The 27,499-nt window shown below is 47.2% G+C and overlaps 1 protein-coding gene across 1 annotated transcript in view; it reads right to left on the bottom strand.

Moving 5' to 3' along the window:
* The window catches only part of LOC140394828 (protein unc-13 homolog D-like), a 145,982-nt gene extending 119,662 nt beyond the window's left edge, over positions 1-26,320 (bottom strand). Inside the window, exons 1-2 of the mRNA XM_072482008.1 lie at positions 26,242-26,320; positions 20,064-20,169 (exon numbers count right to left, since the gene is read on the bottom strand). Coding sequence (XP_072338109.1) covers positions 20,064-20,169; positions 26,242-26,276 — 141 coding nt within the window. The 5' untranslated portion in view covers positions 26,277-26,320. The remainder of the gene's footprint in view (positions 1-20,063; positions 20,170-26,241) is intronic.
* Between the last annotated feature and the right edge of the window lie 1,179 nt (positions 26,321-27,499).

The following is a 27,499-nucleotide window of genomic DNA, read 5'->3' as shown; positions in this document are numbered from 1 at the left end:
AAATCTTGATCACGATGAAAGAAGTCCTCATGGCTGTCCTCTTTCTTTTTCTTTCTTTGTGTTCTCTGTTTTCTCTGGTCCTGGAGCTTCTGGAGTTCTGTAAAACAAGCATAGTATCTGTAACTACCTTGGTATAATATCCGGTATGTTAGTGTGTCTGTCCTCCGGGGCCAATTATTCCCTTATAATTGGTCACTATATGTGAGCCCCTCATTTTTTTTTCCAAAACAAATGTTAGGACATGGCACACTTCCCAATGGTGGACCAGTGCTGATTTATCATCCAAATGTTCTAGGATGTAAATAGCATTTGGCAGCAACCCAAAGGTTGCCTAAATAAATAAAACTGTTTTTGAAAGGAAAAGGTCGAATGAGGAGCGTATGGGCCGCGACGGTAAGAGTTGGATGGAGTCCCCGGGTAGGACGGCTACCAATACCGTATCTCCCCTACCCGAGTGTTTTTGACCAACTGGGGGGGGGGTCCCAGGCAGGGCGGGTCTCACGCCGTTTCTCCACTGCCTGAGCAACCGACAAGAACGGGCAAAAATGTAGTCATCATGGTGGGGTTGCTGTTCTGATTCTCCCGTCAAATCAGAAGAGCAGTTACGATCGGGCGTCTGATACCCGAACAAGTATCAGCTGAAAAGCTAGTTCCTCTGAACAAGCGTCTGGTCTGTTGACCAGGTATCTGCAGATAAGTTGGTACCACTGAACACGCATCTGGCCGCGGTGGGTGTCCGTTGGAAAAAGCTAAAAAGTTCAGGTGAATGGGTGTGTGGCGGTGAGAAAATTCTCCCGTTGGACGAACAACATTTAAACAAACATACAAACAATGTAAAACATCCTGCAGGTTCCATCAGGAAGGACAACACTTTTCACCAAATGTCTCCTTTAAATCATCATAGAACGATACAGCGCAGTACAGGCCCTTCGGCCCACGATGTTGCACCGAACAAAGTCAAAAACGAAAGCCATCTAACCTACACTATGCCATTATCATCCATATGCTTATCCAATAAACTTTTAAATGCCCTCAATGTTGGCGAGTTCACTACTGTTGCAGGTGGGGCATTCCACGGCCTCACCACTCTTTGCGTAAAGAACCTACCTCTGACCTCTGTCCTATATCTATTACCCTTCAGTTTAAGGCTATGTCCCCTCGTGCTAGCCATTTCCATCCGCGGGAGAAGGCTCTCACTGTCCATCCTATCTAACCCCCTGATCATTTTGTATGCCTCTATTAAGTCTCCTCTTAACCTTCTTCTCTCGAACGAAAACAACCTCAAGTCCATCAGCCTTTCCTCATAAGATTTTCCCTCCATACCAGGCAACATCCTGGTAAATCTCCTTTGCACCCGTTCCAAAGCTTCCACCTCCTTCCTATAATGAGGTGACCAGAACTGTACGCAATACTCCAAATGCGGCTGTACCAGAGTTTTGTACAGCTGCAACATGACCTCATGACTCCGGAACTCAATCCCTCTACCAATAAAGGCCAACACTCCATAGGCCTTCTTCACAACCCTATCAACCTGGGTGGCAACTTTCAGGGTTCTATGTACATGGACACCGAGATCCCTCTGCTCATCCACACTTCCAAGAACTTTACCATTAGCCAAATATTCCGCATTCCTGTTATTCCTTCCAAAGTGAATCACCTCACACTTCTCTACATTAAACTCCATTTGCCACCTCTCAGCCCAGCTCTGCAGCTTATCTATGTCCCTCTGTAACCTGCAACATCCTTCCGCACTGTCGACAACACCACCGACTTTAGTGTCGTCTGCAAATTTACTCACCCACCCTTCTACGCCCTCCTCTAGGTCATTTCTAAAAAGGACAAACAGCAACGGCCCCAGAACAGATCCTTGTGGTACGCCACTTGTAACTGAACTCCATTCTGAACATTTCCCATCAGCCACCACCCTCTGTCTTCTTTCAGCTAGCCAATTTCTGATCCACATCTCTAAATCACCCTCAATCCCCAGCCTCCGTATTTTCTGTGGACATGTGGACACCTCAGTTCTCTGTTGCGAACAGGGTCGCAAAGGGGTTGGCGGATTGGGGATCTGACTCAGGGTCGTCCCCTTCTCCCGGGTGCCAAATTCTGGAGTGAATTAATGTTGAGAGGGCTGCGTGGTATGAGTTGGGGTTGCTCTCGTCGTTGCGGACGAGTCTGTAGGAGTTGTCGCGGTGCCAATGGCGTTCGTCAAGTTGAGTGGGGATAAAGTCGGGGTCGTCCGTGTGGTTCGGTGGTCGGTGGTGTAGTTTGTTTAAGAAAGCGATAAGGAAGGGGTCACTGGAGTCGAACTCGGAGTCGCTGGGTGTGGGACCAGGATAGTAGGGAGGCGTGCTGTGGCTGTCGTCAGAGTCACAGTCGCTGTCTCTGCTGCTGCAGTCTGTGGGCGTTCCGGGGCGGAGTGTAAAGTTTGTGGTTGGAGTCGGGGGCGAGTCCGAGTCTTGGGCTGGACGTGGAGGGGGTTGGTGTGGTCACGTTGGCTGTGGGCGGGGTTTAGTCTGCTGCGTCAAGCATGACGTGGTGGGCGTGGTTTGACTCCCTAGGCCTTTAGCTGGTTTATGTGAAACCACGCAGTCTTACCACCTTGGTATTTGATTTTATATACCGATGGGCTTACTTTATCCGTAATTGAGTACGGACCCGAGTATTTCGGAGACAGAAATGTGCTGGGGTTATACACAGACAACTTCACTTGTTGTCCTATATTATACTCCACAGCATGTACTGCCTTATCAAAACAGGCCTTGCTCTGTTTTCTTTTAGTACCCAGTTTAACAGTGGCTGCTAACTGAGCCATTTTTACATTTACAAGTAATTGTTCAACGGCTTTCTCATGGGTGAGTGTCGTAACTTCAGGGCTGGTCAGGTCTAAACCGAACAAGTACTCTGTCCCTTTCATGGGGCGTCCGGTCATGAGGGTGTGTGGGGTGTAACCTGTGGAGGTGGAAACAGTGTTACGCAAAAACATCAGCGCAAAGGGGAGGACAGAATCCCAAGTGGTGTTGTTCTGCGGGACCATTTTTCTAAGGGTGGTTTTTAGGGTCCGATTCATGCGCTCCACTATACCACTCGATTGAGGGTGGTACCCATGTGAAATTTTTGGGTTATGCCAAATATCGTGAGGATGTTCTGCATGACCCGTCCCGTAAAGTGAGAACCTTGGTCCGATTCAATACTGCGGGGAAGCCCCCATCTTGTAAAAATGTGGTGGGTTAGGATTTTGGTTGTGGTTTTTGTGGTGTTGTTGCGGGCTGGAAATGCTTCCACCCACTTTGTAAAAGTGTCGATGACCACCAGAACATATTTATAGCCATTCCTGCAAGGGGACAATGGACCTATAAAATCGATCTGGAGGTTAGTCCAGGGGCCGTTAACGGGTCGGGTGTGGCTGAGATGTGCCTTTTTGGCATATCTATCTGGGTTGTTCTGAGCGCAGATGAGGCAATTCTCAATGTAATGGGATACATCCTCTTTGAGATTAGGCCACCAACAAAGCTGTTTGAGGTGGGCTGCGGTGGGTTCGATTCACTGGTGTCCATGACCATCATGGAATAAACAGATTATTTGGTTCCTATCCTGCTCAGGAACTACATAAAGGGTGTCCTTTAGCACCACACCGTCATGTGTGGTTATTGTACTTCTGTACCTCTCGTATGAGGCTGGAAACTTCCCTTTCACGATTTCAGTGAGAGCGCTATCCTGCTTCTGGGCCTCTACTAGATCTTCGATCCTAGTCTGCGCGACCTGAACTGCACTCACTGGCGCACTCACTGGGGCGCTCTCGGGGGGCTTCCAAAAGTACCCATGCCTGGATCCTGCCTTAGCCAGTGCGTCGGCTTTTACATTTCCAGGGGGGGAGGAACGATGGTGGCTGCGGACTTTTATAATGCCAAAGGTCCGGTTCTTGGCTTTTTCCAAAATATGGCGGAGCAATGGGGCTGTGGGGAGGGGTTTCCCATCCGTGGAAACAAATCCTCTCGTTTCCCAGAGGGGCAGAAATTCAGTGAGGCTGTTGCACACGTATAGACTGTCTGAATATATGTCTTCTGGGCTGGGGAAGGAATCTGGGTGCTCTACAATGTAAGCGATGGCCGCAAGCTCTGCTGCCTGCGCGCCTAAATGTCCGGGTAATTTTAATGCGATTTCCTCCAGGGCGCGTCCTCCACATAAATCCCACAACCTGTTATGCATTGCCCATCCAGGACTGTGGAAGATCCATCCACATAGATCCTAATGGGATCACACGTGTCCGGGTGAGGGGGGTTCTGAGATGGAGTGGCTAGTTGTCTGGGGGGTGTTTTGTCTATAAAGGGGCCTATATTATGGTGGGGCGAGATGATTTCACACTCATGGGGGGTTCCGGGGTAATGTAGATTGTCCGCTAAGTATGTGTGTGTTTTGGTCCGTTTGACTGTGATGTCCCGTCCTTGTAAGAGAAGGGTCCACCTAGCAGCGCGGATTTGGCTGATGGTACCGTCTTTAAGTCGTCCGTCTAGTAAAAGTTGGGTGGGGGTGTGCTCGGTCAAAATGGTGATGGGGTTCAGTCCGGTAATGTATGAAAAGTACTGGATTGCCCAGAAAACTGCGAGCAGGTGCCTCTCACAGGCTGAGAATCCCTGCTCCACAGCATCTAAAATTCGGGAGGCAGAAGCCACAGGTCTTAGCTGGTCGTGCCGTTCCTGCAGGAGCACGGCTGAAAGGGTGCGGTCTGTGGTCGCTACCTCTATTGCGTAAGGGGAAAGCGGGTCGGGAACTTGTAGTGCGGGGGCGGCTATGAGCGCCTGTTTTAATGATTCCACAGCATCCGTATGCTGCAGAAGCAATTCCCAGGGGGCTCCTTTCTTTAGGAGGTCTGAGAGGGGCACTGCCTTGCTGGCGAAACCGTCAATGTGGTTTCGGCAGTAGCCAACCAGCCCTAAAAACGACCGGAGGGCTGAAACGTGTTGGTGAAGGGGCAATTTAGCGATCGAGTCAATTATTTTGTGCTCGATCTCGCGTTTGCCATGTGTGATAATAGTACTCAAATATACCACTTTCTCTTCCAATATCTGGGCCTTTTTGGGGTTTACTTTACAGCCAATGGAATTTAGTAATTCCAGGAGTTCGGACAGAAGCTCAATGTGCTCTTCCTTCGTGTCTGTCTGCAGTAGTAGATCGTCTACATACTGTACCAGACATTCGGGGCGAGAAAATTTTGCTAGTCCATTTGCCAGCTGTCGGTGGAAAATGGAGGGGGAGTTGTGGAAGCCTTGTGGCAGGCATGTCCACGTGTACTGCTGCGCTCTGAAAGTGAAGGCAAATTTATACTGGCACGCCTTTGCCAATGGAATGGACCAGAACTCATTACTGACGTCCAAAACCGTGAAATATCGGGCATGGAGTCCCTGTTTGAGCATGGTCTCGGGACTTGTTGCAACGGTGGGGGCTGCTACGGGGGTGACTTTATTGAGTTCCTGATAATCAATGGTCAAGCGCCATGATCCGTCGGGCTTCCTTACTGGCCAAATCGGGGCATTATTAGTTGAGGCTACCGATCTTAGGACGCCCTGCTCTAATAAACTTTCTATAACCTTGAGGATTTCTCCCTCTGCTTCTAGGGGGAATCCGTACTGCTTTTGGGGTCTTGGGTCCGGTCCGGTTATTTGTACGGAACCGGTCATCCGTCCACAGTCGTGTTTGTGGGTTGCGAATGCTGCCCTGTTCTTTTGCAGGACTGCCCTAACCTGTTGGTCCGTGCTGAGTGTGGTGGGGTTGAACCAAAACTCGCCTACTGCGCTGATTTTAGCACACGCGTCCCGTAATTGGGTCACTGTGAGGGGGGTGGAATATAAGACTTCCGCCTCGTCTGCTGTGGCGGTGCGGTGGGTTGTTACAGGGTTCATGGGAGCCTGTATTACCTGCTGTGTGGGGGGTGGGGGTGCTCTCCTCCTTTGGGGCTTTCCCTGCGCACATGTTCCCTGAACATATCTCTGCGCTGTCTCTTGCAGTTCTTCCCAATCAGGGCCGTCTTCCTGTTCTAAACTTTCCCCAAAGGTGTCTTGGAATCCCTTTTGGACAGAAAGCATTGATTGCAGGTCTGCAATTTGCTTTCGGCACTTTGCATGGTCCAAGGTACTCTGCCTTTGTTCCGTGGTTGCAGCGTGGAGCGCTCTCAAGGCTGCCTTGAGATCATTACATTGCTTCTGTAGCGTCTCCACCTGCTTCTCCATTTGGGACATACAAGTTGTAATAAAAGTTTGTCAAACAAGTTACTGTTTAATTATTGCAAATGTACAGGCTGAAATATTACAATCCTCCTTAGATGCAGGAGTGGTGCCAGAGGAGTGAGACCCTTGTTTATAAATAGGGTGCAAGGATAATACCGGAAATTTCAGGCTAGTCAGTTTCACCTTTGTGGTGGAAAAGCGTTTAGAAACAATGATCTGGGAAAACTTGGAGAAGTATGGATTCATTAAGGAAAGCCAACTTGTCAGGGCTAGAAGGCTGAGAACAGCTGAAGCCTGTGTGGAATATAAGGAAAGTAGGAAGGAACTTAAGCAAGGAGTCAGGAGGACTAAAAGGGGTCATGAAAAGTCATTGGCAAATAGGATTAAGGAAAATCCCAAGGCTTTTTATACATACATAAAAAGCAATAGGGTAGTCAGGGAAAGGGTTGGCCCACTAAAGGACAGGGGAGGGAATCTATGTGTGGAGCCAGAGGAAATGGGTGAGGTACCAAATGAATACTTTGCATCAGTATTCACCAAAGAGAAGGAATTGGTGGATGTTGAGTCTGGAGAAGGGTGTGTAGATAGCCTGGGTCACATTGAGATCCAAAAAGACGAGGTGTTGGGCATCTTGAAAAATATTAAGGTGGTTAAGTCCCCAGGGCCTGATGGGATCTACCCCAGAATACTGAAGGAGGCAAGAGAGGAAATTGCTGAGGCCTTGAAATAAATCTTTGGATCCTCACTGTCTTCAGGGGCTGGTTTAGCACAGGGCTAAATAGCTGGCTTTTGAAGCAGACCAAGGCAGGCCAGCAGCACGGTTCAATTCCCGTACCAGCCTCCCCGAACAGGCACCGGAATGTGGCAACTAGGGGCTTTTCACAGTAACTTTATCTGAAGCCTACTTGCGACAATAAGCGATTTTCATTTCATTTTTCATTTCATTTCAGGTAATGTCGCGGAGGACTGGAGAATAGCCAATGTTGTTCCTTTCTTTGTTTAAGAAGGGTAGCAAGGATAATCCAGGGAACTACAGGCCGGTGAGCCTTACGTCAGTGGTAGAGAAATTACTGGAGAGAATTCTTTGTGACAGGACCTACTCCCATTTGGAAGCAAGTGAGAGGCAGCACGGTTTTGTGAAGGGGAGGTTGTGTCTCACAAACTTGGTAGAGTTTTTCGAGGAAGTCACAAAGATGATTGATGCAGGTAGGGCAGTGGATGTTGTCTATATGGACTTCAGTAAGGCCTTTGACAGGGTCCCTCATGGCAGACTGGTACAAAAGGTGAAGTCACACGGGATCAGAGGTGAGCTGGCAAGGTGGATACAGAACTGGCTAGGTCACAGAAGACAGAGAGTAGCAATGGAAGGGTGCTTTTCTGATTGGAGGGCTGTGACTAGTGGTGTTCCGCAGGGTTCAGTGCTGGGACCTTTGCTGTCCGTAGTATATATAAATGGTTTGGAGGAAAATGTAACTGGTCTGATTAGCAAGTTTGCGGATGACACAAAGGTTGGTGGAAATGCGGATAGCATTGAGGACTGTCAGAGGATACAGCAGGATTTAGATCGTTTGGAGACTTGGGTGGAGAGATGACAGATGGGGTTTAATCCGGACAAATGTGAGGTATTGCATTTTGGAAGGTCTAATACAGGGGGGGAATAGACAGTGAATGGCAGAACCCTCAAGAGTATTGACAGTCAGAGAGATCTAGGAGCACAGGTCCACAGGTCACTGAAAGGGGCAACACAGGTGACAAGGTAGTCAAGAAGGCATACGGCATACTTGTCTTCATTGGCCGGGGCATTGAGAAAAAAATTGGCAACTAATTTTGCAGCTGTATAGAACCTTAGTTAGGCCACACCTGGAGTATAGTGTTCAATTCTGGTCGTCACACGACCAGAAGGATGTAGAAGCTTTAGAGAGGGTGCAGAAAAGATTTACCAGGATGTTGCCTGGTATGGAGGGCATTAGCTATGAGGAAAGGTTGAATAAACTTGGTTTGTTCTCACTGGAAGGAAGGAGGTTGAGGGGCGACCTGATAGAGGTCTACAAAATTACGAGGGATAGTCAGAGACTTTTTCCGAGGGTAGAGGGGTCAATTACTAGGGGGCATAGGTTTAAGGTGCGAAGGGCAAGGTTTAGAGGAGATGTACGAAGCAAGTTTTTTTACACAGAGGGTAGTGGGTGCCTGCAACTCGCTGCCGGAGGAGGTGGTGGAAGCAGGGACGATAGTGACGTTTCAGGGGCATTTTGACAAATAGAACATAGAACATAGAACATAGAACGATGCAGCGCAGTACAGGCCCTTCGGCCCACGATGTTGCACCGACATGGGAAGTCAAAAAACAAAAGCCATCTAACCTACACTATGCCATTAGCCAGCTCTGCAGCTTATCTATGTCCCTCTGTAACCTGCAACATCCTTCCGCACTGTCGACAACACCACCGACTTTAGTGTCGTCTGCAAATTTACTCTACATGAATATCCACCTACAAGGCTTAAAGTCTCAGCAGCCAAAGTCTCTACTACTCTCCTTATTTTCTTTGTTTCCCGCACACGAGGGCAACATTTACCATTGTTCCCCAAAAGGAAAATTATAAAACCTCCTGCGCTTGAAACCCCATCACAAATTTGCATAGGACGCATTTTTATAAACTGAGTTTCAAGTGCCTAAGATTACCTAAAACCGGGAACCTCAAAACACACACCTGCATTTTTAGTTTGACCAATCGTGTCTTCCCCTTTAGGATCATTCATTTTTGTACTCAACTTTACTAACGTCCGGTCTAGTCTGTGTACCGAACCAATTTAATTGCCCAATTAAACTTCGCAGTAGCTCTTTTCCCATCTTAGAAACCACTGCGTGTTTGTGTAAAACCCGACACCCGACCATGACTAATTGCTATTGGGCTGATGCTCTCCAAATAGGATTGTTGACGTAAAGTTGCCTAGTCTGTCCGATTTCCACCGGAAGCCTGACTTCCAATCCTGAATTCTTTCCTCAACCCAGAGATTACAATAGCTTCGAAATCACTAGTCCCACCCCACAAAAATCATCAACATAAAGGATTTCCCTTATGGTGCCAGTAAAACATTGCCGGATCTGCTTTCAACTGGCAACAGCCTAACTTTATCAAAAGTGACCTTACTGAAAAATACCAGACTCTTTCAGAGACTATTTCCTCAGGTGGATGTAGCTGTTACAAGGGGGCATAACTATAAGGTTCAGGGTGGGAGATATAGGAGGGAGGTAGGTTCTTTACTCAGAGAGTGGTTCGGGTGTGGAATGGGCTGCCTGCTGTGATAGTGGAGTCGGACACTTTAGGAAGTTTCAAGTGGTTATTGGTTAAGCAAATGGAGCACATCAGAATGACAGGGAGTGGGATAGCTTGATCTTGGTTTCAGACAAAGCTCGGCACAACATCGAGGGCCGAAAGGCCTGTTCTGGGCTGTTCTGTTCTATGTTCTATGAATAAGATGGGAATCGAGGGATACGGACCCCGGATGTGTAGAAGAGTTTAGTTTAGACGGGCAGCATGGTCGGCGCAGGCTTGGAGGGTCGAAAGGCCTGTTCCTGTGGTGTACTTTTCTTTGTTCTTTTTTCATGGCAAATCATGTTTAATTAACTTGGTTGAGTTTTTGATGAGGTTAACAGAGAGGGGCTGATAAGGATAATATGGTTGATATGGTGTTCATGGAGGTTTCAAAACATATTTGTTTTGATGGAAATAAAGATATGATAGGTGAGGACCTTGAGATGATTGTAATCACTAAGGAGGCAGTATTGGGCAAGCTAAAGGGGCTAAAGGTAGACACGTCTCCTGGCCCTGATGGGATGCATCCCAGAGTGTTAAAAGAGATGGCTAGGGGACTTCCGGGTGCGGCGATGACCAGCTGAGTCGCACGTTTCGGCAGCTCCCGGTGAAACGGACTTTTGGACTCTTGATAGGAGCCCCAACGGCAATTTTGACGGCTAAAAACACTGTGCGGTAAACCAGAAGGGAATCCCCCCTGGATACGGATGAAAAAAGGAGGAGAAAGTGGCCGGATTGCAGTGGATCCTTTAGAACAGCGGCAAGGAAGGCAAGCAAAAACCAAGATGGCGTCGGAAGGTGGCAGTTTAACATGGGGCCCTGAACAACAAGAGTTCTTGAAATGCTGTGTGGAAGAGCTCAAAAAGGAAATGAAGAAAGAGCTGTTGGCCCCGATACTACAAGCGATCGAAGGGCTAAAGGAGGAACAAAAGACCCAGGAGCGGGAGCTTCGGGTCGTGAAGGCAAAGGCAGCCGAGAATGAGGACGACATACAGGGCCTGGTGGTGAAGACGGAGATGCATGAGGCACATGAGAAACGATGTGTGGAAAGGTTGGAGGCACTGGAGAACAACGCAAGGAGGAACAACTTGAGGATTCTTGGTCTTCCTGAAGGTGCGGAGGGAGCGGACGTCGGGGCATATGTGAGCACGATGCTGCACTCGTTAATGGGAGCGGAGGCCCCGGCGGGTCCGTTGGAGGTGGAGGGAGCATACCGAGTGATGGCGCGAGGACCGAGAGCAGGAGAAATTCCCAGAGCCATAGTGGTGAGATTCCTCCGTTTTAAGGATAGAGTAATGGTCCTTAGATGGGCAAAGAAAACGCGGAGCAGTAAATGGGAGAACGCGGTGATCCGCGTTTATCAAGACTGGAGTGCGGAGGTGGCGAGAAGGAGGACGAGCTTTAATCGGGCCAAGGCGGTGCTTCATAAAAAGAAGATAAAATTTGGAATGCTGCAACCGGCAAGACTGTGGGTCACATATCGAGGGAGGCACCACTACTTTGAGATGGCGGATGAAGCGTGGACTTTTATTGTGGAAGAAAAACTGGAATGAGCGGGTTATTAAAAAGAACATTTGAACAAAGTGGTGGGGCGAATGTGGGGGGCGAAGAGGGGGGTTAAAAAGGGGGGAAAGAGGAGTTTTATGTACTAATCCTGCGATGTGGTAACTTTTCTCTCTTCCACAGGCGGTGATGGGGGGAGGATGGGAGATGGAGGAGATGGGGCGTTGGCCATTGGGGGCGGGGCCAAGGGAGAAGCGCGGGCTTGGTTCCCGCGCTATGATAATCATGGCGGGAATAAAGAAGCAGGAAGGAGGGGGCGTCGCACGGTGCGAGCCGAGGTCACGGGAGGAAGCCGAGGTCGGCCAGAGTTTGCTGACTTCTGGGAGCAACATGGGGGGAGTAATTACGCTAGCGGGGGATCTAGCGGGGGGGAATTACTGGGTTGCTGCTGCTGGGGAGAAGGGGGAGCTGGTATGGGAGCGGGGGGGCACCGCCTGGGGGAGATACAGCTGCGTGGGAACCGGGTGAGGAGCTGGAAAAAGGGGATGGCTAATCGACAAGGAGGGGGGGTAGGAAGCCCCCCAACCCGGCTGATCACGTGGAACGTGAGAGGGCTGAACGGGCCGATAAAGAGGGCACGGGTACTCGCACACCTAAAGAAACTTAAGGCAGATGTGGTTATGTTACAGGAAACGCACCTGAAACTGATAGACCAGGTTAGGCTACGCAAAGGGTGGGTGGGGCAGGTGTTCCATTCGGGGCTAGATGCGAAAAACAGGGGGGTGGCTATATTGACGAATGTGATATAAAATAGTTACTTTAGAGATACTAGTTAATGTAATGTAGAAATAAGCCACTTTGATTCTGGCAGTTAGGGACAAAGGGATTTGAGACCGCATGGAAAAAGAGGTGTGTCTATGAGAGTGATGCTGCATTGATAGGGGCCAGAGAAAGGGATTGGAAGTGAGCCAATCAGAATAGATCAAACAGGTCAGGAGGGACATAGGCTGACCTATGTCCGTCGAGTATGTGAAACTTGATACCATTTGAATTGATTTTGCAGAGATCCCTTTGTCTCTTTGTTCAGTCGCTTTCTGGAGTGTAAGAGGCTGAATGTCTCTTATGTTTCTGTAAGATGAATTAAGCTTGCAAGCTAAATAAATAACTTCTTTTTACGTGCGAATCCATCTCAACTTTTATTGAGGCCAGACTGACAGAGAAAGAAATTTGGGAATCAACAATATTAGTGGGGAAGCGCGTAATGTTCGAGGCAAAGACTATAGTGGCGGATAACGGGGGCAGATACGTGATGGTGAGTGGCAAACTACAGGGGGAGACGGTGGTTTTGGTAAACGTATATGCCCCGAACTGGGATGATGCCAATTTTATGAGGCGGATGCTAGGACGCATTCTGGACCTAGAGATGGGAAAGCTGATAATGGGGGAGATTTTAATACGGTGTTGGAACCAGGGCTGGATAGGTCGAAGTCCAGGACTGGAAGGAGGCCGGCAGCAGCCAAGGTACCTAAAGATTTTATGGAGCAGATGGGAGGTGTAGACCCGTGGAGATTTAGCAGACCTATGAGTAAGGAGTTCTTGTTTTTCTCCTATGTCCATAAAGTCTACTCGCGAATAGACTTTTTTGTGCTGGGAAGGGCGTTGATCCCGAAGGTGAGGGGAACGGAGTATACGGCTATAGCCATTTCGGATCACGCTCCACACTGGGTAGACTTGGAGATAGGGGAGGAAACAGGAGGGCGCCCACCCTGGAGAATGGACATGGGACTAATGGCAGATGAGGGGGGGTGTCTAAGGGTGCATTGAAAAGTACTTGGAACTCAATGATAATGGGGAGCTCCAGGTGGGAGTGGTCTGGGAGGCGCTGAAGGCGGTGGTTAGAGGGGAGCTGATATCAATAAGGGCACATAAAGGGAAGCAGGAGAGTAAGGAACGGGAGCGGTTGCTGCAAGAACTTTTGAGGGTGGACAGACAATATGCGGAAGCACCGGAGGAGGGACTGTACAGGGAAAGGCAAAGGCTACATGTAGAATTTGACTTGCTGACTACGGGCACTGCAGAGGCACAATGGAGGAAGGCACAGGGTGTACAGTACGAATATGGGGAGAAGGTTGCTGGCACACCAATTGAGGAAAAGGGGAGCAGCGAGGGAAATAGGGGGAGTGAGGGATGAGGAAGGAGAGATGGAGCGGGGAGCGGAGAGAGTGAATGGAGTGTTCAAGACATTTTATAAAAAATTATATGAAGCTCAACCCCCGGATGGGAGGGAGAGAATGATGGGCTTTTTGGATCGGCTGGAATTTCCCAAGGTGGAAGAGCAGGAAAGGGTGGGACTGGGAGCACAGATCGAGGTAGAAGAAGTGGTGAAAGGAATTAGGAGCATGCAGGCGGGAAAGGCCCCGGGACCGGATGGATTCCCAGTCGAATTCTATAGAAAATATGTGGACTTGCTCGCCCCGGTATTGACGAGGACCTTTAATGAGGCAAAGGAAAGGGGACAACTGCCCCCGACTATGTCTGAAGCAACGATCTCGCTTCTCTTAAAGAAGGAAAAGGACCCGCTGCAATGCGGGTCCTATAGACCTATTTCCCTCCTAAATGTAGATGCCAAGATCCTGGCCAAGGTAATGGCAATGAGAATAGAGGAATGTGTCCCGGGGGTGGTCCACGAGGACCAAACTGGGTTTGTGAAGGGGAGACAGCTGAACACGAATATACGGAGGCTGTTAGGGGTAATGATGATGCCCCCACCAGAGGGGGAAACGGAGATAGTAGTGGCGATGGATGCCGAGAAAGCATTTGATAGAGTGGAGTGGGATTATTTGTGGGAGGTGTTGAGGAGATTTGGTTTTGGAGAGGGGCATGTTAGATGGGTGCAGCTGTTGTATAGGGCCTCGATGGCGAGCGTGGTCACGAATGGACGGGGATCTGCATATTTTCAGCTCCATAGAGGGACAAGGCAGGGATGCCCTCTGTCCCCATTATTGTTTGTACTGGTGATTGGGCCCCTGGCGATTGCGTTGAGGGGTTCCAAGAAGTGGAGGGGAGTACTTAGAGGAGGAGAAGAACACCGGGTATCTTTGTATGCGGACGATTTGTTACTATATGTGGCAGACCCGGCGGAGGGGATGCCAGAAATAATGCGGATACTTGGGGAGTTTGGGGATTTTTCAGGGTATAAATTGAACATGGGGAAAAGTGAGTTGTTTGTGGTGCATCCAGGGGAGCACATTAGAGAAATAGAGGACCTACCATTGAGGAAGGTAACAAGGGACTTTCGTTACCTGGGGATCCAGATAGCCAAGAATTGGGGCACATTGCATAGGTTAAATTTAACGCGGTTGGTGGAACAAATGGAGGAGGATTTCAAGAGATGGGATATGGTATCCCTGTCACTGGCAGGGAGGGTGCAGGCGGTTAAGATGGTGGTCCTCCCGAGATTCCTCTTTGTGTTTCAGTGCCTCCCGGTGGTGATCACGAAGGCTTTTTTTAAAAGGATTGAAAAGAGCATCATGGGTTTTGTGTGGGCCGGGATGACCCCGAGAGTGAGGAAGGGATTCTTACAGCATAGCAGGGATAGGGGGGGGGGCTGGCACTACCGAGCCTAAGTGAGTATTATTGGGCCGCTAATATTTCAATGGTGAGTAAGTGGATGGGAGAGGAGGAGGGAGCGGCGTGGAAGAGATTAGAGAGGGCGTCCTACAGGCTATGGTGACAGCCCCATTGCCGTTCTCACCGAGGAACTACACCACAAGCCCGGTGGTGGTGGCTACACTGAAGATTTGGGGACAGTGGAGACGGCATAGGGGAAAGACTGGAGCCTTGGGGGGGTCCCCGATAAGAAACAACCATAGGTTTGCCCCGGGGGGAATGGATGGGGGATATGGAATGTGGCAAAGAGCAGGAATAACGCAACTGAAAGATCTGTTTGTGGATGGGAAGTTCGTGAGTCTGGGAGCGCTGACCGAGAAATATGGGTTGCCCCAAGGGAATGCATTCAGGTATATGCAACTGAGGGCTTTTGCGAGGCAACAGGTGAGGGAATTCCCGCAGCTCCCGACACAAGAGGTGCAGGACAGAGTGATCTCAAAGACATGGGTGGGGGATGGTAAGGTGTCAGATATATATAGGGAAATGAGGGACGAAGGGGAGACTATGGTAGATGAACTAAAAGGGAAATGGGAAGAAGAGCTGGGGGAGGAGATCGAGGAGGGGCTGTGGGCAGATGCCCTAAGCAGGGTAAACTCGTCGTCCTCGTGTGCCAGGCTAAGCCTGATTCAGTTTAAGGTATTACACAGGGCGCATATGACTGGAGCACGGCTCAGTAAATTTTTTGGGGTGGAGGATAGGTGTGCGAGGTGCTCGAGAAGCCCAGCGAATCATACCCATATGTTTTGGTCATGCCCGGCACTACAGGGGTTTTGGATGGGGGTGACAAAGGTGCTTTCAAAAGAAGTGGGGGTCCGGGTCGAACCAAGCTGGGGGTTGGCTATATTTGGGGTTGCACAAGAGCCGGGAGTGCAGGAGGCGAGAGAGGCCGATGTTTTGGCCTTTGCGTCCCTAGTAGCCCGGCGCAGGATATTGCTAATGTGGAAAGAAGCCAAGCCCCCGGGGGTGGAGACCTGGATAAATGACATGGCAGGGTTTATAAAGCTAGAGCGGATTAAGTTCGTTCTAAGGGGATCGGCTCAAGGGTTCACCAGGCGGTGGCAACCGTTCGTCGAATACCTCGCAGAAAGATAGATGGAACGGAAAAAAGAAGGCAGCAGCAGCAGCCCAGGATCGGGGGGGGGGGGGGGGGGGGTGGGGGGTGGGGGGGCGGGGGGGGGGGAGGAGGAACCAGAAGGACTCTCAGGGTTGTTAATATATACAGTATAATATGTATAGGTCGTTGCTACAGATAATTATATATTGGACTGTTAAATTATATTTTTGGAGAGTGTTACTTGTGATAAGGCAGTTGCCAATTAGGGTTAGTTTTCATTTTTGTTATTTATTATTTATTCATTTTCTGTTTATAAAATAGGTCATTGTTATTTGTGTTGTTATAATATTGTGTAAAGGATGCACAATGTACTGTGTTGGTTGACCAAAAATTTTCAATAAAATATTTTATTAAAAAAAAGAGATGGCTAGGGAAATTGTAAATGCACTAGTGATAATTTATCAAAATTCACTAGACTCTGGGGTGGTCCCAGAGGATTGGAAAGTAGCAAACGTGACACCACTGTTTAAAAAAGGAGGTCGGCAGAAAGCGGGTAATTATAGGCCGGTAAGCTTAACTTCGGTTGTAGGGAAAATGCTGGAATCTATCATTAAGGAGGAAATAGCGGGGCACCTGGAGGGAAATTGTCCCATTGGGCAGACGCAGCATGGGTTCACAAAGGGTAGGTCGTGTCTGACTAATTTGGTAGAAATGTTTGAGGACGTTACCAGTGCAGTAGATAACGGGGAGCCAATGGATGTGGTATATCTGGATTTCCAGAAAGCTTTTGACAAGGTGCCACACAAAAGGTTGCTGCACAAGCTAAAGATGCATGGCATTGAGGGTAAAGTGGTAGCATGGGTAGAGGATTGGTTAACTAACAGAAAGCAGAGAGTGGGGATAAATGGGTGTTTCTCTGGTTGGCAACCTGTAACTCGTGGGGTCCCTCAAGGATCAGTGTTGGGCCCGCAGTTGTTCACAATTTACATAGACAATTTGGAGTTGGGGACCAAGTGCGATGTGTCAAAGTTTGCAGACGACACTAAGATGAGTGGTAAAGCAAAAAGTGCAGAGGATACCGGAAGTCTGCAGAAGGATTTGGATAGGTTAGGTGAATGCGCTAGGGTCTGGCAGATGGAATTCAATGTTGCCAAGTGTGAGGCTATCCATTTTTGGAGGAATAACAGCAGAATGGATTATTATTTAAACGGTAAGATGTTAAAACATGCTGCTGTGCAGAGGGACCTGGGTGTGCTGGTGCACGAGTCGCAAAATGTTGGTGTGCATGTTGTTGCTCTTTTTAGCCTTAGTTTTATTACCTCTGATTATGTCACCTTTGCTCACAAGTCGCCAGGTATCTTTACCGCTTAGTAAGATTGAAATCAACGGTCATTTATTATATACAACAATTAATGCTTACACAATAATCCTACTATCTATATAGAAACCTATCACTTCTGGCCAATACTTAACTTTAGAAAGGGCCCACCAGGTCAGGGAAACGAATGGCTTATCGAATCGGTTCTGGCCCGCGGGATTCAAAAAGGCTGATACGGGTCGATGGCTGGGAGTCTTTATCGGGTAGCGATCGCTGGAGTCAGACTTACTGTTTCTGATCGATGTTCTTGCGAAGGTCTCGAGCAGGTGAAGAAGGGAGAGAGAGAGATCTGAACTTGGCCCCTCACTTTATAGGGCCCAGGGCCTTCCCGCCTCTCGGGGCGGCCCTTGACCCCGAGTCCCAAGTGATTGGACTTGTTCCCAATCACTGGGTTCGTGATGTCCAATAACGGGGCGATTCCTCGATCGGGGGGTGGTCGTTCACCTGTCTTTGTTTCGGCCACTGCAGGCGCCGACAGGTCTGGTCCGGCATTCAATTGCTAATATGTTGCAATTGTTCCCGGGGATAGCCGATTAAACTGCAGATGTCTGGGTTGATGTGCTGCTAATGGTCTTGAGTATCGATCTGGGCCAACTTCCCCAGAGCCGAATACGCTATTCTGTCTGCAGCTGTCCTTTTGTGTCCTGTTGGCTGCTTTTCCCATCAGCTTTTTCGGTTAGCCATTTTAAATCGGGTTTTGGCCAAATTAATAGGGAATCAGCCATTTTAAGTGGCTACAAGGTGCAACAGGTGATTAAGAAGGCTAATCGAGTTTTGTCTTTCATTGTTAGAGGGATGGAGTTCAAGACTAGGGAGGTTATGCTGCAATTGTATAAGGTGTTGGTGAGGCCGCATCTGGAGTATTGTGTTCAGTTTTGGTCTCCTTACCTGAGAAAGGACATATTGGCACTGGAGGGAATGCAGAGGAGATTCACTAGGTTGATCCCAGAGTTGAGGGGATTAGATTATGATGAGAGGTTGAGTAGACTGGGACTGTACTCATTGGAGTTTCGAAGGATGCGGGGGGATCTTATTGAAACATATAAAATTATGAAGGGAATAGATAGGATAGATGCGGGCAGGTTGTTTCCACTGGTCGGGGAAAGCAGAACTAGGGGGCATAGCCTCAAAATAAGGGGAAGTAGATTTAGGATGGAGTGTAGGAGGAACTTCTTCACCCAAAGGGTTGTGAATCTCTGGAATTCCTTGCCCAGTGAAGCAGTTGAGGCTCCTTCTTTAAACGTTTTTAAGAAAAAGATACCTTTCTAAAGAATAAAGGGATTCGGGGATATGGGCCGGAGAGTGGAGCTGAGTCCACAAAGATCAGCCATGATCTCATTAAATGGCGGAGCAGGCTCGAGGGGCCAGATGACCTACTCCAGGTTCATAGCTCCTTGAAGGTGGAGTCGCAGGTGGACAGGGTGGTGAAGAAGGCATTCGGCATGCTTGGTTTCATTGGTCAGAACATTGAATACAGGAGTTGGGACGTCTTGGTGAAGTTGTACAAGACATTGGTACGGCCACACTTGGAATACTGTGTGCAGTTCTGGTCACCCTATTATAGGAAGGATATTATTAAACTGGAAAGAGTGCAGAAAAGATTTACTAGGATGTTGCCGGGACTTGATGGTTTGAGTTATAAGGAGAGGCTGGATAGACTGGGACTTTTTTCCTTGGAGCGTAGGAGGCTTAGGGGTGATCTTATAGAGGTCTATAAAATAATGAGGGGCATAGATAAGGTAGATAGTCAACATCTTTTCCCAAAGGTAGGGGAGTCTAAAACTAGAGGGCATAGGTTTAAGGTGAGAGAGGAGAGATTCAGAAGGGCCCAGAGGGGCAATTTCTTCACTCAGAGGGTAGTGAGTGTCTGGAATGGGCTGCCAGAGGTAGTAGTAGAGGCGGGTACAATTGTGTCTTTTAAAAAACATTTAGATAGTTACATGGGTAAGATGGGTATAGAGGGTTATGGGCCAAGTGCGGGCAACTGGGACTAGCTTAATGGTAAAAACTGGGTGGCATGGACTGGTTGGGCCGAAGGGCCTGTTTCCATGCTGTAAACTTCTATGATTCTATGATTCTATGAATGGCAAAAGAACCAATGGCGGCATAAAGGAAAAACTTTCAGGTGCAGTGAGTGGTCAGGATGCACTGCCTGAGAGTGTGGTGGAGACAGATTCAATTGTGGTTTTTAAAAACAGAATTGGATAAGCACTGGAAGTGAAAATAAAACATTCAGGACTATAGGGAAAGGGTAGGGGAGTGCGACTAACTGACTTTCTCTTGTGGAGATGGCCAAATTACCTCCTTCTGTGCTGTAACCATTCTATGATTCTATGATACCACACTCTCATGTAACCAGCCTATTAAAATAGCTTCAGATAAATCAATGAAATTTATACTTGTCCATGGAGCCAAGTTATTCATCTGGACGGTTACTAATCAGCAAGGTCCTGTTATTGAGGAAATTCCATAATATTTACTAAGCGGGGCTAATAATCAGTTTACAATGGCCATTTCATTAATGTATAAAATGTTCGAGTAACAATGAGTTACTCATTTTAAGAAACAGGCAAGAATGGAGATAAATCTTTTAAAACTACAAGATGTAATTCCACAAAATCTCATTCTCAGCAGGGGAGTCTGGCCACCCGGGAGCACATGTTAGGAATTCCAGCGTACACCCTCAAGGATAATTGATTCCAAAATGTGTTCCAAATGGGCAAGCCTCTTCATCATGAGTGCAGTCTCGGAAAATTGCGCCTTTGATCTTCAAACCCATGGTGATGGGGAGATCCTCCAATTCAGCTGGAGTAAAATCTGATGACAGCTAAATGTCTGTCTGATCCATATTAGGAAGAACTGTGCAACGTTGAGCACAGTCTTCACATTACATCTAGTCCATATCAGTCAAATAATCTCACCCTCAAAGCATCCTTTAGCTTCGTATAAAACCTCGGAGAAACATCGCCCTGATGTGAAGTCGAGTAGACGATCTCAAGTATATCTGTCCAAAGGAAACCTAGAAGGCTGTGAGAAAAGATACAATGAATTGCCATAAATGCCTTCACATCTAGGATTTGGACTGGGACTCTTATGGGAGAATCTATAACTAGGGTTCTCTGTTTAAAAATAAGACAGAGATGAGGAAAACCTTTTTCTCTCAGAGCGTTGTGAGTCTCTGAAACTGTCTTTCTCAAAAGGTAGTGGAAACAGAATCTTTGAATATTTTAAGGCAGAGCCAGATAGATTCTTGATTAACAAAGGGGTGAAAGGGTCAGCAGGAATGTGGGGTTGAGGTTACAATCAGACCAGCCATGATCTTATTGAATGACGGAACAGGCTCAAAGGGCCTCCTCCTGTACCTATTTTGTATGTTTGTATGAGAAGCTAAATTATATCGACATGAAGAGGGAAAAACTAAACAAGCGAAGAACATGTCTGACATTCTGATTAATATTTTTGTCTGGGAGCATGTCCTTTCCTACCTCCAGCATGGAGGTTGCCTCTGCCTAGATGGAGGAAAGCACCAAAGGTCTGGGCCCTCTTCCCCCTCCCCAACTCTCACAACTCAAACAAAAAACTAAGAACAAAGAGCAGAGAATACAGCACAGAAACCAGCCATTCGGCCCTCCAAGCCTGTACCGGTCATGATACGAACCTTGGCCAAAACCCTCAGCACTTCCTTGTGCCGTATCCCTCTATACCCATCATATCCATATCGCCATTAATGTATCTGCTTCCACAACCTCCCCTGGCAGCGCATTCTAGGCACTCACCACCCTCTGCGTAAAAAAACACCTGCCTAGCAATACTCCTCTAAACTTTGCCCCATGGACCTTAAACCTATGCCCCCTGGTGACTGACCCCTCCACCCTGGGAAAGAATGCCTGCCCATCCACTCTATCCATGCCCATCATAATTTGTAGACCTCTATCAGATCACCCCTCAACCTCCGTCATTCTAATGAAAACAGTCCGAGTCTATTCAGCCTCTCCGCATAGCTAACACCCTCCAGACCAGGCAACGTCCTGGTAAACCTCTTCTGTATCCTCTCCAAACCCTCCATATCTGTCTGGTAATATGGCGACCAGAATTGTGTGCAATATTCCAAGTGCGGCCTTACCAAGGTTCTGTACAACTGCAGCATGACTTGCCAGTTTTTATACTTGTTGCCCGGTCCAATGAAGGCAAGCATTCCATATGCTTTCTTGACTACTTTGTCCCCTTGTATTGCCACTTGTGGACCTGCACGCCCAGATATCTCTGACTTTCTATATTCCTTAGAATTTTGCCTTTTACGGTATATATCCCCTCTATGTTATGTGATGGATATCACGTTCACCGCAGAATTCGGATTAAAAATAAGGCAGTCATACAAACAGCATTCTAATTCAAGATGGAATAAAACCACTCCAGCTAAAGGTCAGATTGAGGTTACCACCTGATGGGAGAGACTCCAAGCTGGTTCCAAGGACTCATTAGTATCAAACAATTAAAGGCTCTTCTTTGACAGACCATAAATTCTTTGAGACAAACTCCCCTCCCAAGAAGTATTCAAAATATAAGGACAAGGAATTCTCCAGATAAATAGATACACAAATCTTTCTCAAACTATACCTTTGGACGTTACGATAACACCTTCACAAAAGTGTCTGTTTTGATATCTGGAGAGGATGTCACCCTGACAAGAGGCAGGCACCAACCAATGCCTCCCTTGCCAATATATCTTAGGATTCCTGACAATTACAGAAACACTACAACCATTAAAAGATCTATCAGTTATAGTACATCCAATTAGCCATTTGGCTATAGGTAATTAACCAACAATAAATGCCAAGGTAATAAATGCCTTCCTGAACCGATAAGCAAGTTTTATGTATATAAGAAGAGGGGATTTTAGCAGAAGTATTTTCTTTCTCTGATCCTGACCCCCCTTTTAGGGTGAGAGTCAGTTCTGTTCTTAGGAAGCTTGTCTCGTCGGTCAAAACCTGTTGTAAGTATATTTTGTATAACTTCTTGGAAATGTACTAAGGAACTGATAGAGATGCTTTAAGGATTTTTCCATGTTTAGATATCTCAATCGATTGAGGGAAGTTAGTATGTTAGTAGATAACTAGAAGGACTGTTTAGTCCACTTATACTTTAACTCTGCAATTCAGCATGTATCTATTGGTAGTATTTTCACAATAAAGATATTTTAATTAAAATCATACTGTGTGAAAATTAATCTCGAGGTTGATCTCCTAGACACTCATTTAGGAAGCCTAAATAGGCAATAGGACCACAACCTCAAGAGGTATCGATTTAGTTATGAGTGACCAATCTGAACTCTCCCTATAGAAAGTAACTGAAATCCTGTTTAACTGTCTGAGACCCGGAAAAGCATTCTCCCTTTGTAAGATCTATTCTGAGTCTTGGCAGGAAAACAGGTTTCCCTCTTTTAATAGGTTAACCTAGGGCATAGGTTAGTAATAGAGTATTATCAGATCCGGAATAACCTAAATCCACGCCAGTTAGACCTACCAAAATGCATTATCTCACATTTGTCTGGATTAAACTCCATTTGCCATTTCTTTGCCCAAGTCTCCAACCTATGTCCTGCTGTATCCTTGGACAATCCTCAACACTATCTGCCACTCCACCAACCTTGGTGTCATCCACGAACTGACTAAGACCCATACTATTGAAGGAGGGCAACATCAGCTCACTATGTTGACAGGCCAACAAGAGGCGAGGCCACGTTGGATTTGGTTTTGGGTAATGAACCAGGCCAGGTGTTGGATTTGGAGGTAGGAGAGCACTTTGGGGACAGTGACCACAATTTGGTGACGTTTACGTTAATGATGGAAAGGGATAAGTATACACCGCATAGCTATAGCTGGGGGAAGGGCAATTATGATGCCATTAGACGTGACTTGGGGGGGATAAGGTGGAGAAGTAGGCTGCAAGTGTTGGGCACACTGGATAAGTGGGGCTTGTTCAAGGATCAGCTACTGCGTGTTCTTGATAAATATGTACCGGTCAGGCAGGGAGGAAGGTGTCGAGCGAGGGAACCGTGGTTTACCAAGGAAGTGGAATCTCTTGCTAAGAGGAAGAAGGAGGCCTATGTGAAGATGAGGTGTGAAGTTTCAGTTGGGGTGATGGATAGTTACAAGGTAGCGAGGAAGGATCTAAAGAGAGAGCTAAGACGAGCAAGGAGGGGACATGAGAAGTATTTGGCAGGAAGGATCAAGGAAAACCCAAAAGCTTTCTATAGGTATGTCAGGAATAAGCGAATGACTAGGGAAAGAGTAGGACCAGTCAAGGACAGGGATAGGAAGTTGTGTGTGGAGTCTGAAGAGATAGGCGATATACTAAATGAATATTTTTTGTCAGTATTCACTCAGGAAAAAGATAATGTTGTGGAGGAGAATGCTGAGCCGCAGGCTAATAGAATAGATGGCATTGAGGTGCGTAGGGAAGAGGTGTTGGCAATTCTGGACAGGCTGAAAATAGATAAGTCCCCGGGACCTGATGGGATTTATCCTAGGATTCTCTGGGAGGCCAGGGAAGAGATTGCTGGACCTTTGGCTTTGATTTTTATGTCATCATTGGCTACAGGAATAGTGCCAGAGGACTGGAGGACAGCAAATGTGGTCCCTTTGTTCAAAAAGGGGAGCAGAGACAACCCCGGCAACTATAGACTGGTGAGCCTCACGTCTGTAGTGGGTAAAGTCTTGGAGGGGATTATAAGAGACAAGATTTATAATCATCTAGATAGGAATAATATGATCAGGGATAGTCAGCATGGCTTTGTGAAGGGTAGGTCATGCCTCACAAACCTTATCGAGTTCTTTGAGAAGGTGACTGAACAGGTAGATGAGGGTAGAGCAGTTGATGTGGTGTATATGGATTTCAGCAAAGCGTTTGATAAGGTTCCCCACGGTAGGCTATTGCAGAAAATACGGAGGCTGGGGATTGAGGGTGATTTAGAGATGTGGATCAGAAATTGGCTAGCTGAAAGAAGACAGAGGGTAGTGGTTGATGGGAAATGTTCAGAATGGAGTACAGTCACAAGTGGAGTACCACAAGGATCTGTTCTGGGGCCGTTGCTGTTTGTCATTTTTATCAATGACCTAGAGGAAGGCGCAGAAGGGTGGGTGAGTAAATTTGCAGACGATACTAAAGTCGGTGGTGTTGTCGATAGTGTGGAAGGATGTAGCAGGTTACAGAGGGACATAGATCAGCTGCAGAGCTGGGCTGAGAGGTGGCAAATGGAGTTTAATGTAGAGAAGTGTGAGGTGACTCACTTTGGAAGGAATAACAGGAATGCGGAATATTTGGCTAATGGTAAAGTTATTGAAAGTGTGGATGAGCAGAGGGATCTAGGTGTCCATGTTCATAGATCCCTGAAAGTTGCCACCCAGGTTGATAGGGTTGTGAAGAAGGCCTATGGAGTGTTGGCCTTTATTGGTAGAGGGATTGAGTTCCGGAGTCGGGAGGTCATGTTGCAGCTGTACAGAACTCTGGTTCGGCCGCATTTGGAGTATTGCGTACAGTTCTGGTCACCGCATAATCGGAAGGACGTGGAGGCTTTGGAGCGGGTGCAGAGGAGATTTACCAGGATGTTGCCTGGTATGGAGGGAAAATCTTATGAGGAAAGGCTGATGGACTTGAGGTTGTTTTCGTTGGAGAGAAGAAGGTTAAGAGGAGACTTAATAGAGGCATACAAAATGATCAGGGGGTTAGATAGGGTGGACAGTGAGAGCCTTCTCCCGCGGATGGAAATGGCTGGCACGAGGGGACATAGCTTTAAACTGAGGGGTAATAGATATAGGACAGAGGTCAGTTCTTTACGCAAAGAGTAGTGAGGCCGTGGAATGCCCTACCTGCTACAGTAGTGAACTCGCCAACATTGAGGGCATTTAAAAGTTTATTGGATAAACATATGGATGATAATGGCATAGTGTAGGTTAGATGGCTTTTGTTTCGGTGCAACATCGTGGGCCGAAGGGCCTGTACTGCGCTGTATTGTTCTATGTTCTATGTACCAGCAACAACAACCTGCATTTACATAATAAAGTGTATTAGAGCACTTCACAGGAGCATATTATCAAACACATATTGACAGTGAGTCACATAAGGAGTTTGGGACAGATGACCAAAGATTTTGTCGAAAAGGGAGATTTTATGGAGCACCTTATCTTAAAGAGAGGGGGAGAGAGAGAGAGAGAGAGAGAATTCCAAGACTTAGGGCCTTAGCAGCTGAAGGCATGGCCACCGATGATTTAACAAAGTAAATCAGGCAGCGCACGAGATTAAGACTGGAGGCAGATTGTTGGGCTGAAGGAGGTTAGGAAAGAGCCAGGTGGTGAAATCATGGCAGGGTTTTAAAAACAAGGTGACAAATGCAACCAGATAGACTAATGGTGAATCCAACATAAATTTTAATCCTTTGGGTTAAAATTGGAGCTAGCGCCAAAATCATCTAACCGACACCTATTTATTGCCCTGTTAAAATCCAGTGGAACAACCTGTCCCTATCACTATTAATCAATGGTTTCCCAAATTACTATGGTCGGGATTTACCAGCTGTTCACACCGATGGGAAATTCTGGTCCCAAGCCAGAGCATGGGTTTCCCGGCGACAAGGGGTGCTGCGGGAAATCCCATTGAGAATGGCAGGGGTCAGTAGATCCCGCTGGCAAACCGCCTCCGCCACCTAAAAACACGCAGCGGGGTGGTCGGTAAATCCCGCCCTATATTTGGATTGAGATAGTCAACTGCGCACTGTTTTGAAACTAGTTCTTTGCATATTGCAGTTTTCTGTTCACCAATATGAACAAACAGTAAGTCACACAGGGTGTACTGATCCCTGTTCCTGAAACATTAATATGTTTAAGACAAGTTACTGATGTTTTGGGTTGTGATCTTTCACCAGAACTGAAGACCGAGATGATTTTCACTCTGCAATTCTATTGAAGTTACACACTCGATATAACCAGCATTTTCTCTTTCCAGTTACTTTTTTATCTGCTGTGCTTTTCCAGTCGTTGTGTTTTTTCCAGATTTGAAATTCTTTTCTTTCTACCGTATTACGTACTGAGCCCTGTGACTGACCTCTGAAAATTTTCTTCCACTAGATTGGTGTCCATGTACGCAAACTCATTTTTCAGGAACTCAATTAAAGGAACAACCATCTAAAGTAGAAACAAATATGTTGAAGTTAGTATAACACATCTGTGATGGAAAAGGTTCACATTTTAAAGCTAAATTACCCGTAAACAGATATTTTTCATACTTCCCTCATCTGTCCAAGAGGTACTATAATGCAGACTGCATAAACCCTAATCTGAACTGCGCAACACAGATTCCCTGTTTCTTTGTGGTTTTCTATAGCAGTGTTTTTAACTAATTTACAGGAGATGTGTCGATTTTTTCTTCTTCTGCACTGCAGCCAAATGTACTCCATTAATCACATTAAAACCTAGTGTTGCTTTCTGATGGCGGCCATGGAGTGAGTAAACACACATTAGGTGGCTCCTGTCCAAGGTTGGATCTTTTGGTCTTTTCCACCCATTTTGCAGAGTGTTACGCAGGTGGAAAACTAAGATACAGTGAGAACATTCGACAGGGAATGTCTAAGCACTACCAAACGAGGAGTGAAACGAATAAAGGGCAACAGTCAGACCAGGAGGACTCTCGAGGTGCAACAGAGGAAATGATGGCAGAGGGCTCTGTGGCATCATTGCCCGCATAATGGTCAACGAAGCAGCTACATAGAACATTACAGCACAGAACAGGCCCTTCGGCCCTCGATGTTGTGTCGAGCATTGTCCGAAACCAAGATCAAGCTATCCCACTCCCTGTCATTCTGGTGTGCTCCATGTGCCTATCCAATAACCGCTTGAAAGTTCCTAAAGTGTCCGACTCCACTATCACAGCAGGCAGTCCATTCCACACCCTAACCACTCTCTGAGTAAAGAACCTACATCGGACATCCCTCCTATATCTCCCACCCTGAATCATATAGTTATGCCCCCTTGTAACAGCTACATCCACCCGAGGAAATAGTCTCTGAACATCCACTCTATCTATCCCCCTCATTATCTTATAAACCTCTATTAAGTCGCCTCTCATCCTCCTCCGCTCCAAAGAGAAAAGCCCTAGCACCCTCAACCTTTCCTCATAAGACCTATCCTGCAAACCAGGCAGCATCCTGGTAAACCTCCTTTGCACCCTTTCCAATGCTTCCACATCCTTCCTATAATGAGGTGACCAGAACTGCACACAATACTCCAAATGTGGTCTCATCAGAGTCATGTATAGTTGCAGCATACCCCGCGGCTCTTAAACTCAAGCCTCCTGTTAATAAACG

This window comes from Scyliorhinus torazame, chromosome 18 (assembly GCF_047496885.1).
Source record: "Scyliorhinus torazame isolate Kashiwa2021f chromosome 18, sScyTor2.1, whole genome shotgun sequence".
Classification (NCBI taxonomy): domain Eukaryota; kingdom Metazoa; phylum Chordata; class Chondrichthyes; order Carcharhiniformes; family Scyliorhinidae; genus Scyliorhinus; species Scyliorhinus torazame.
This window is presented reverse-complemented; position numbering and strand designations above follow the sequence as displayed.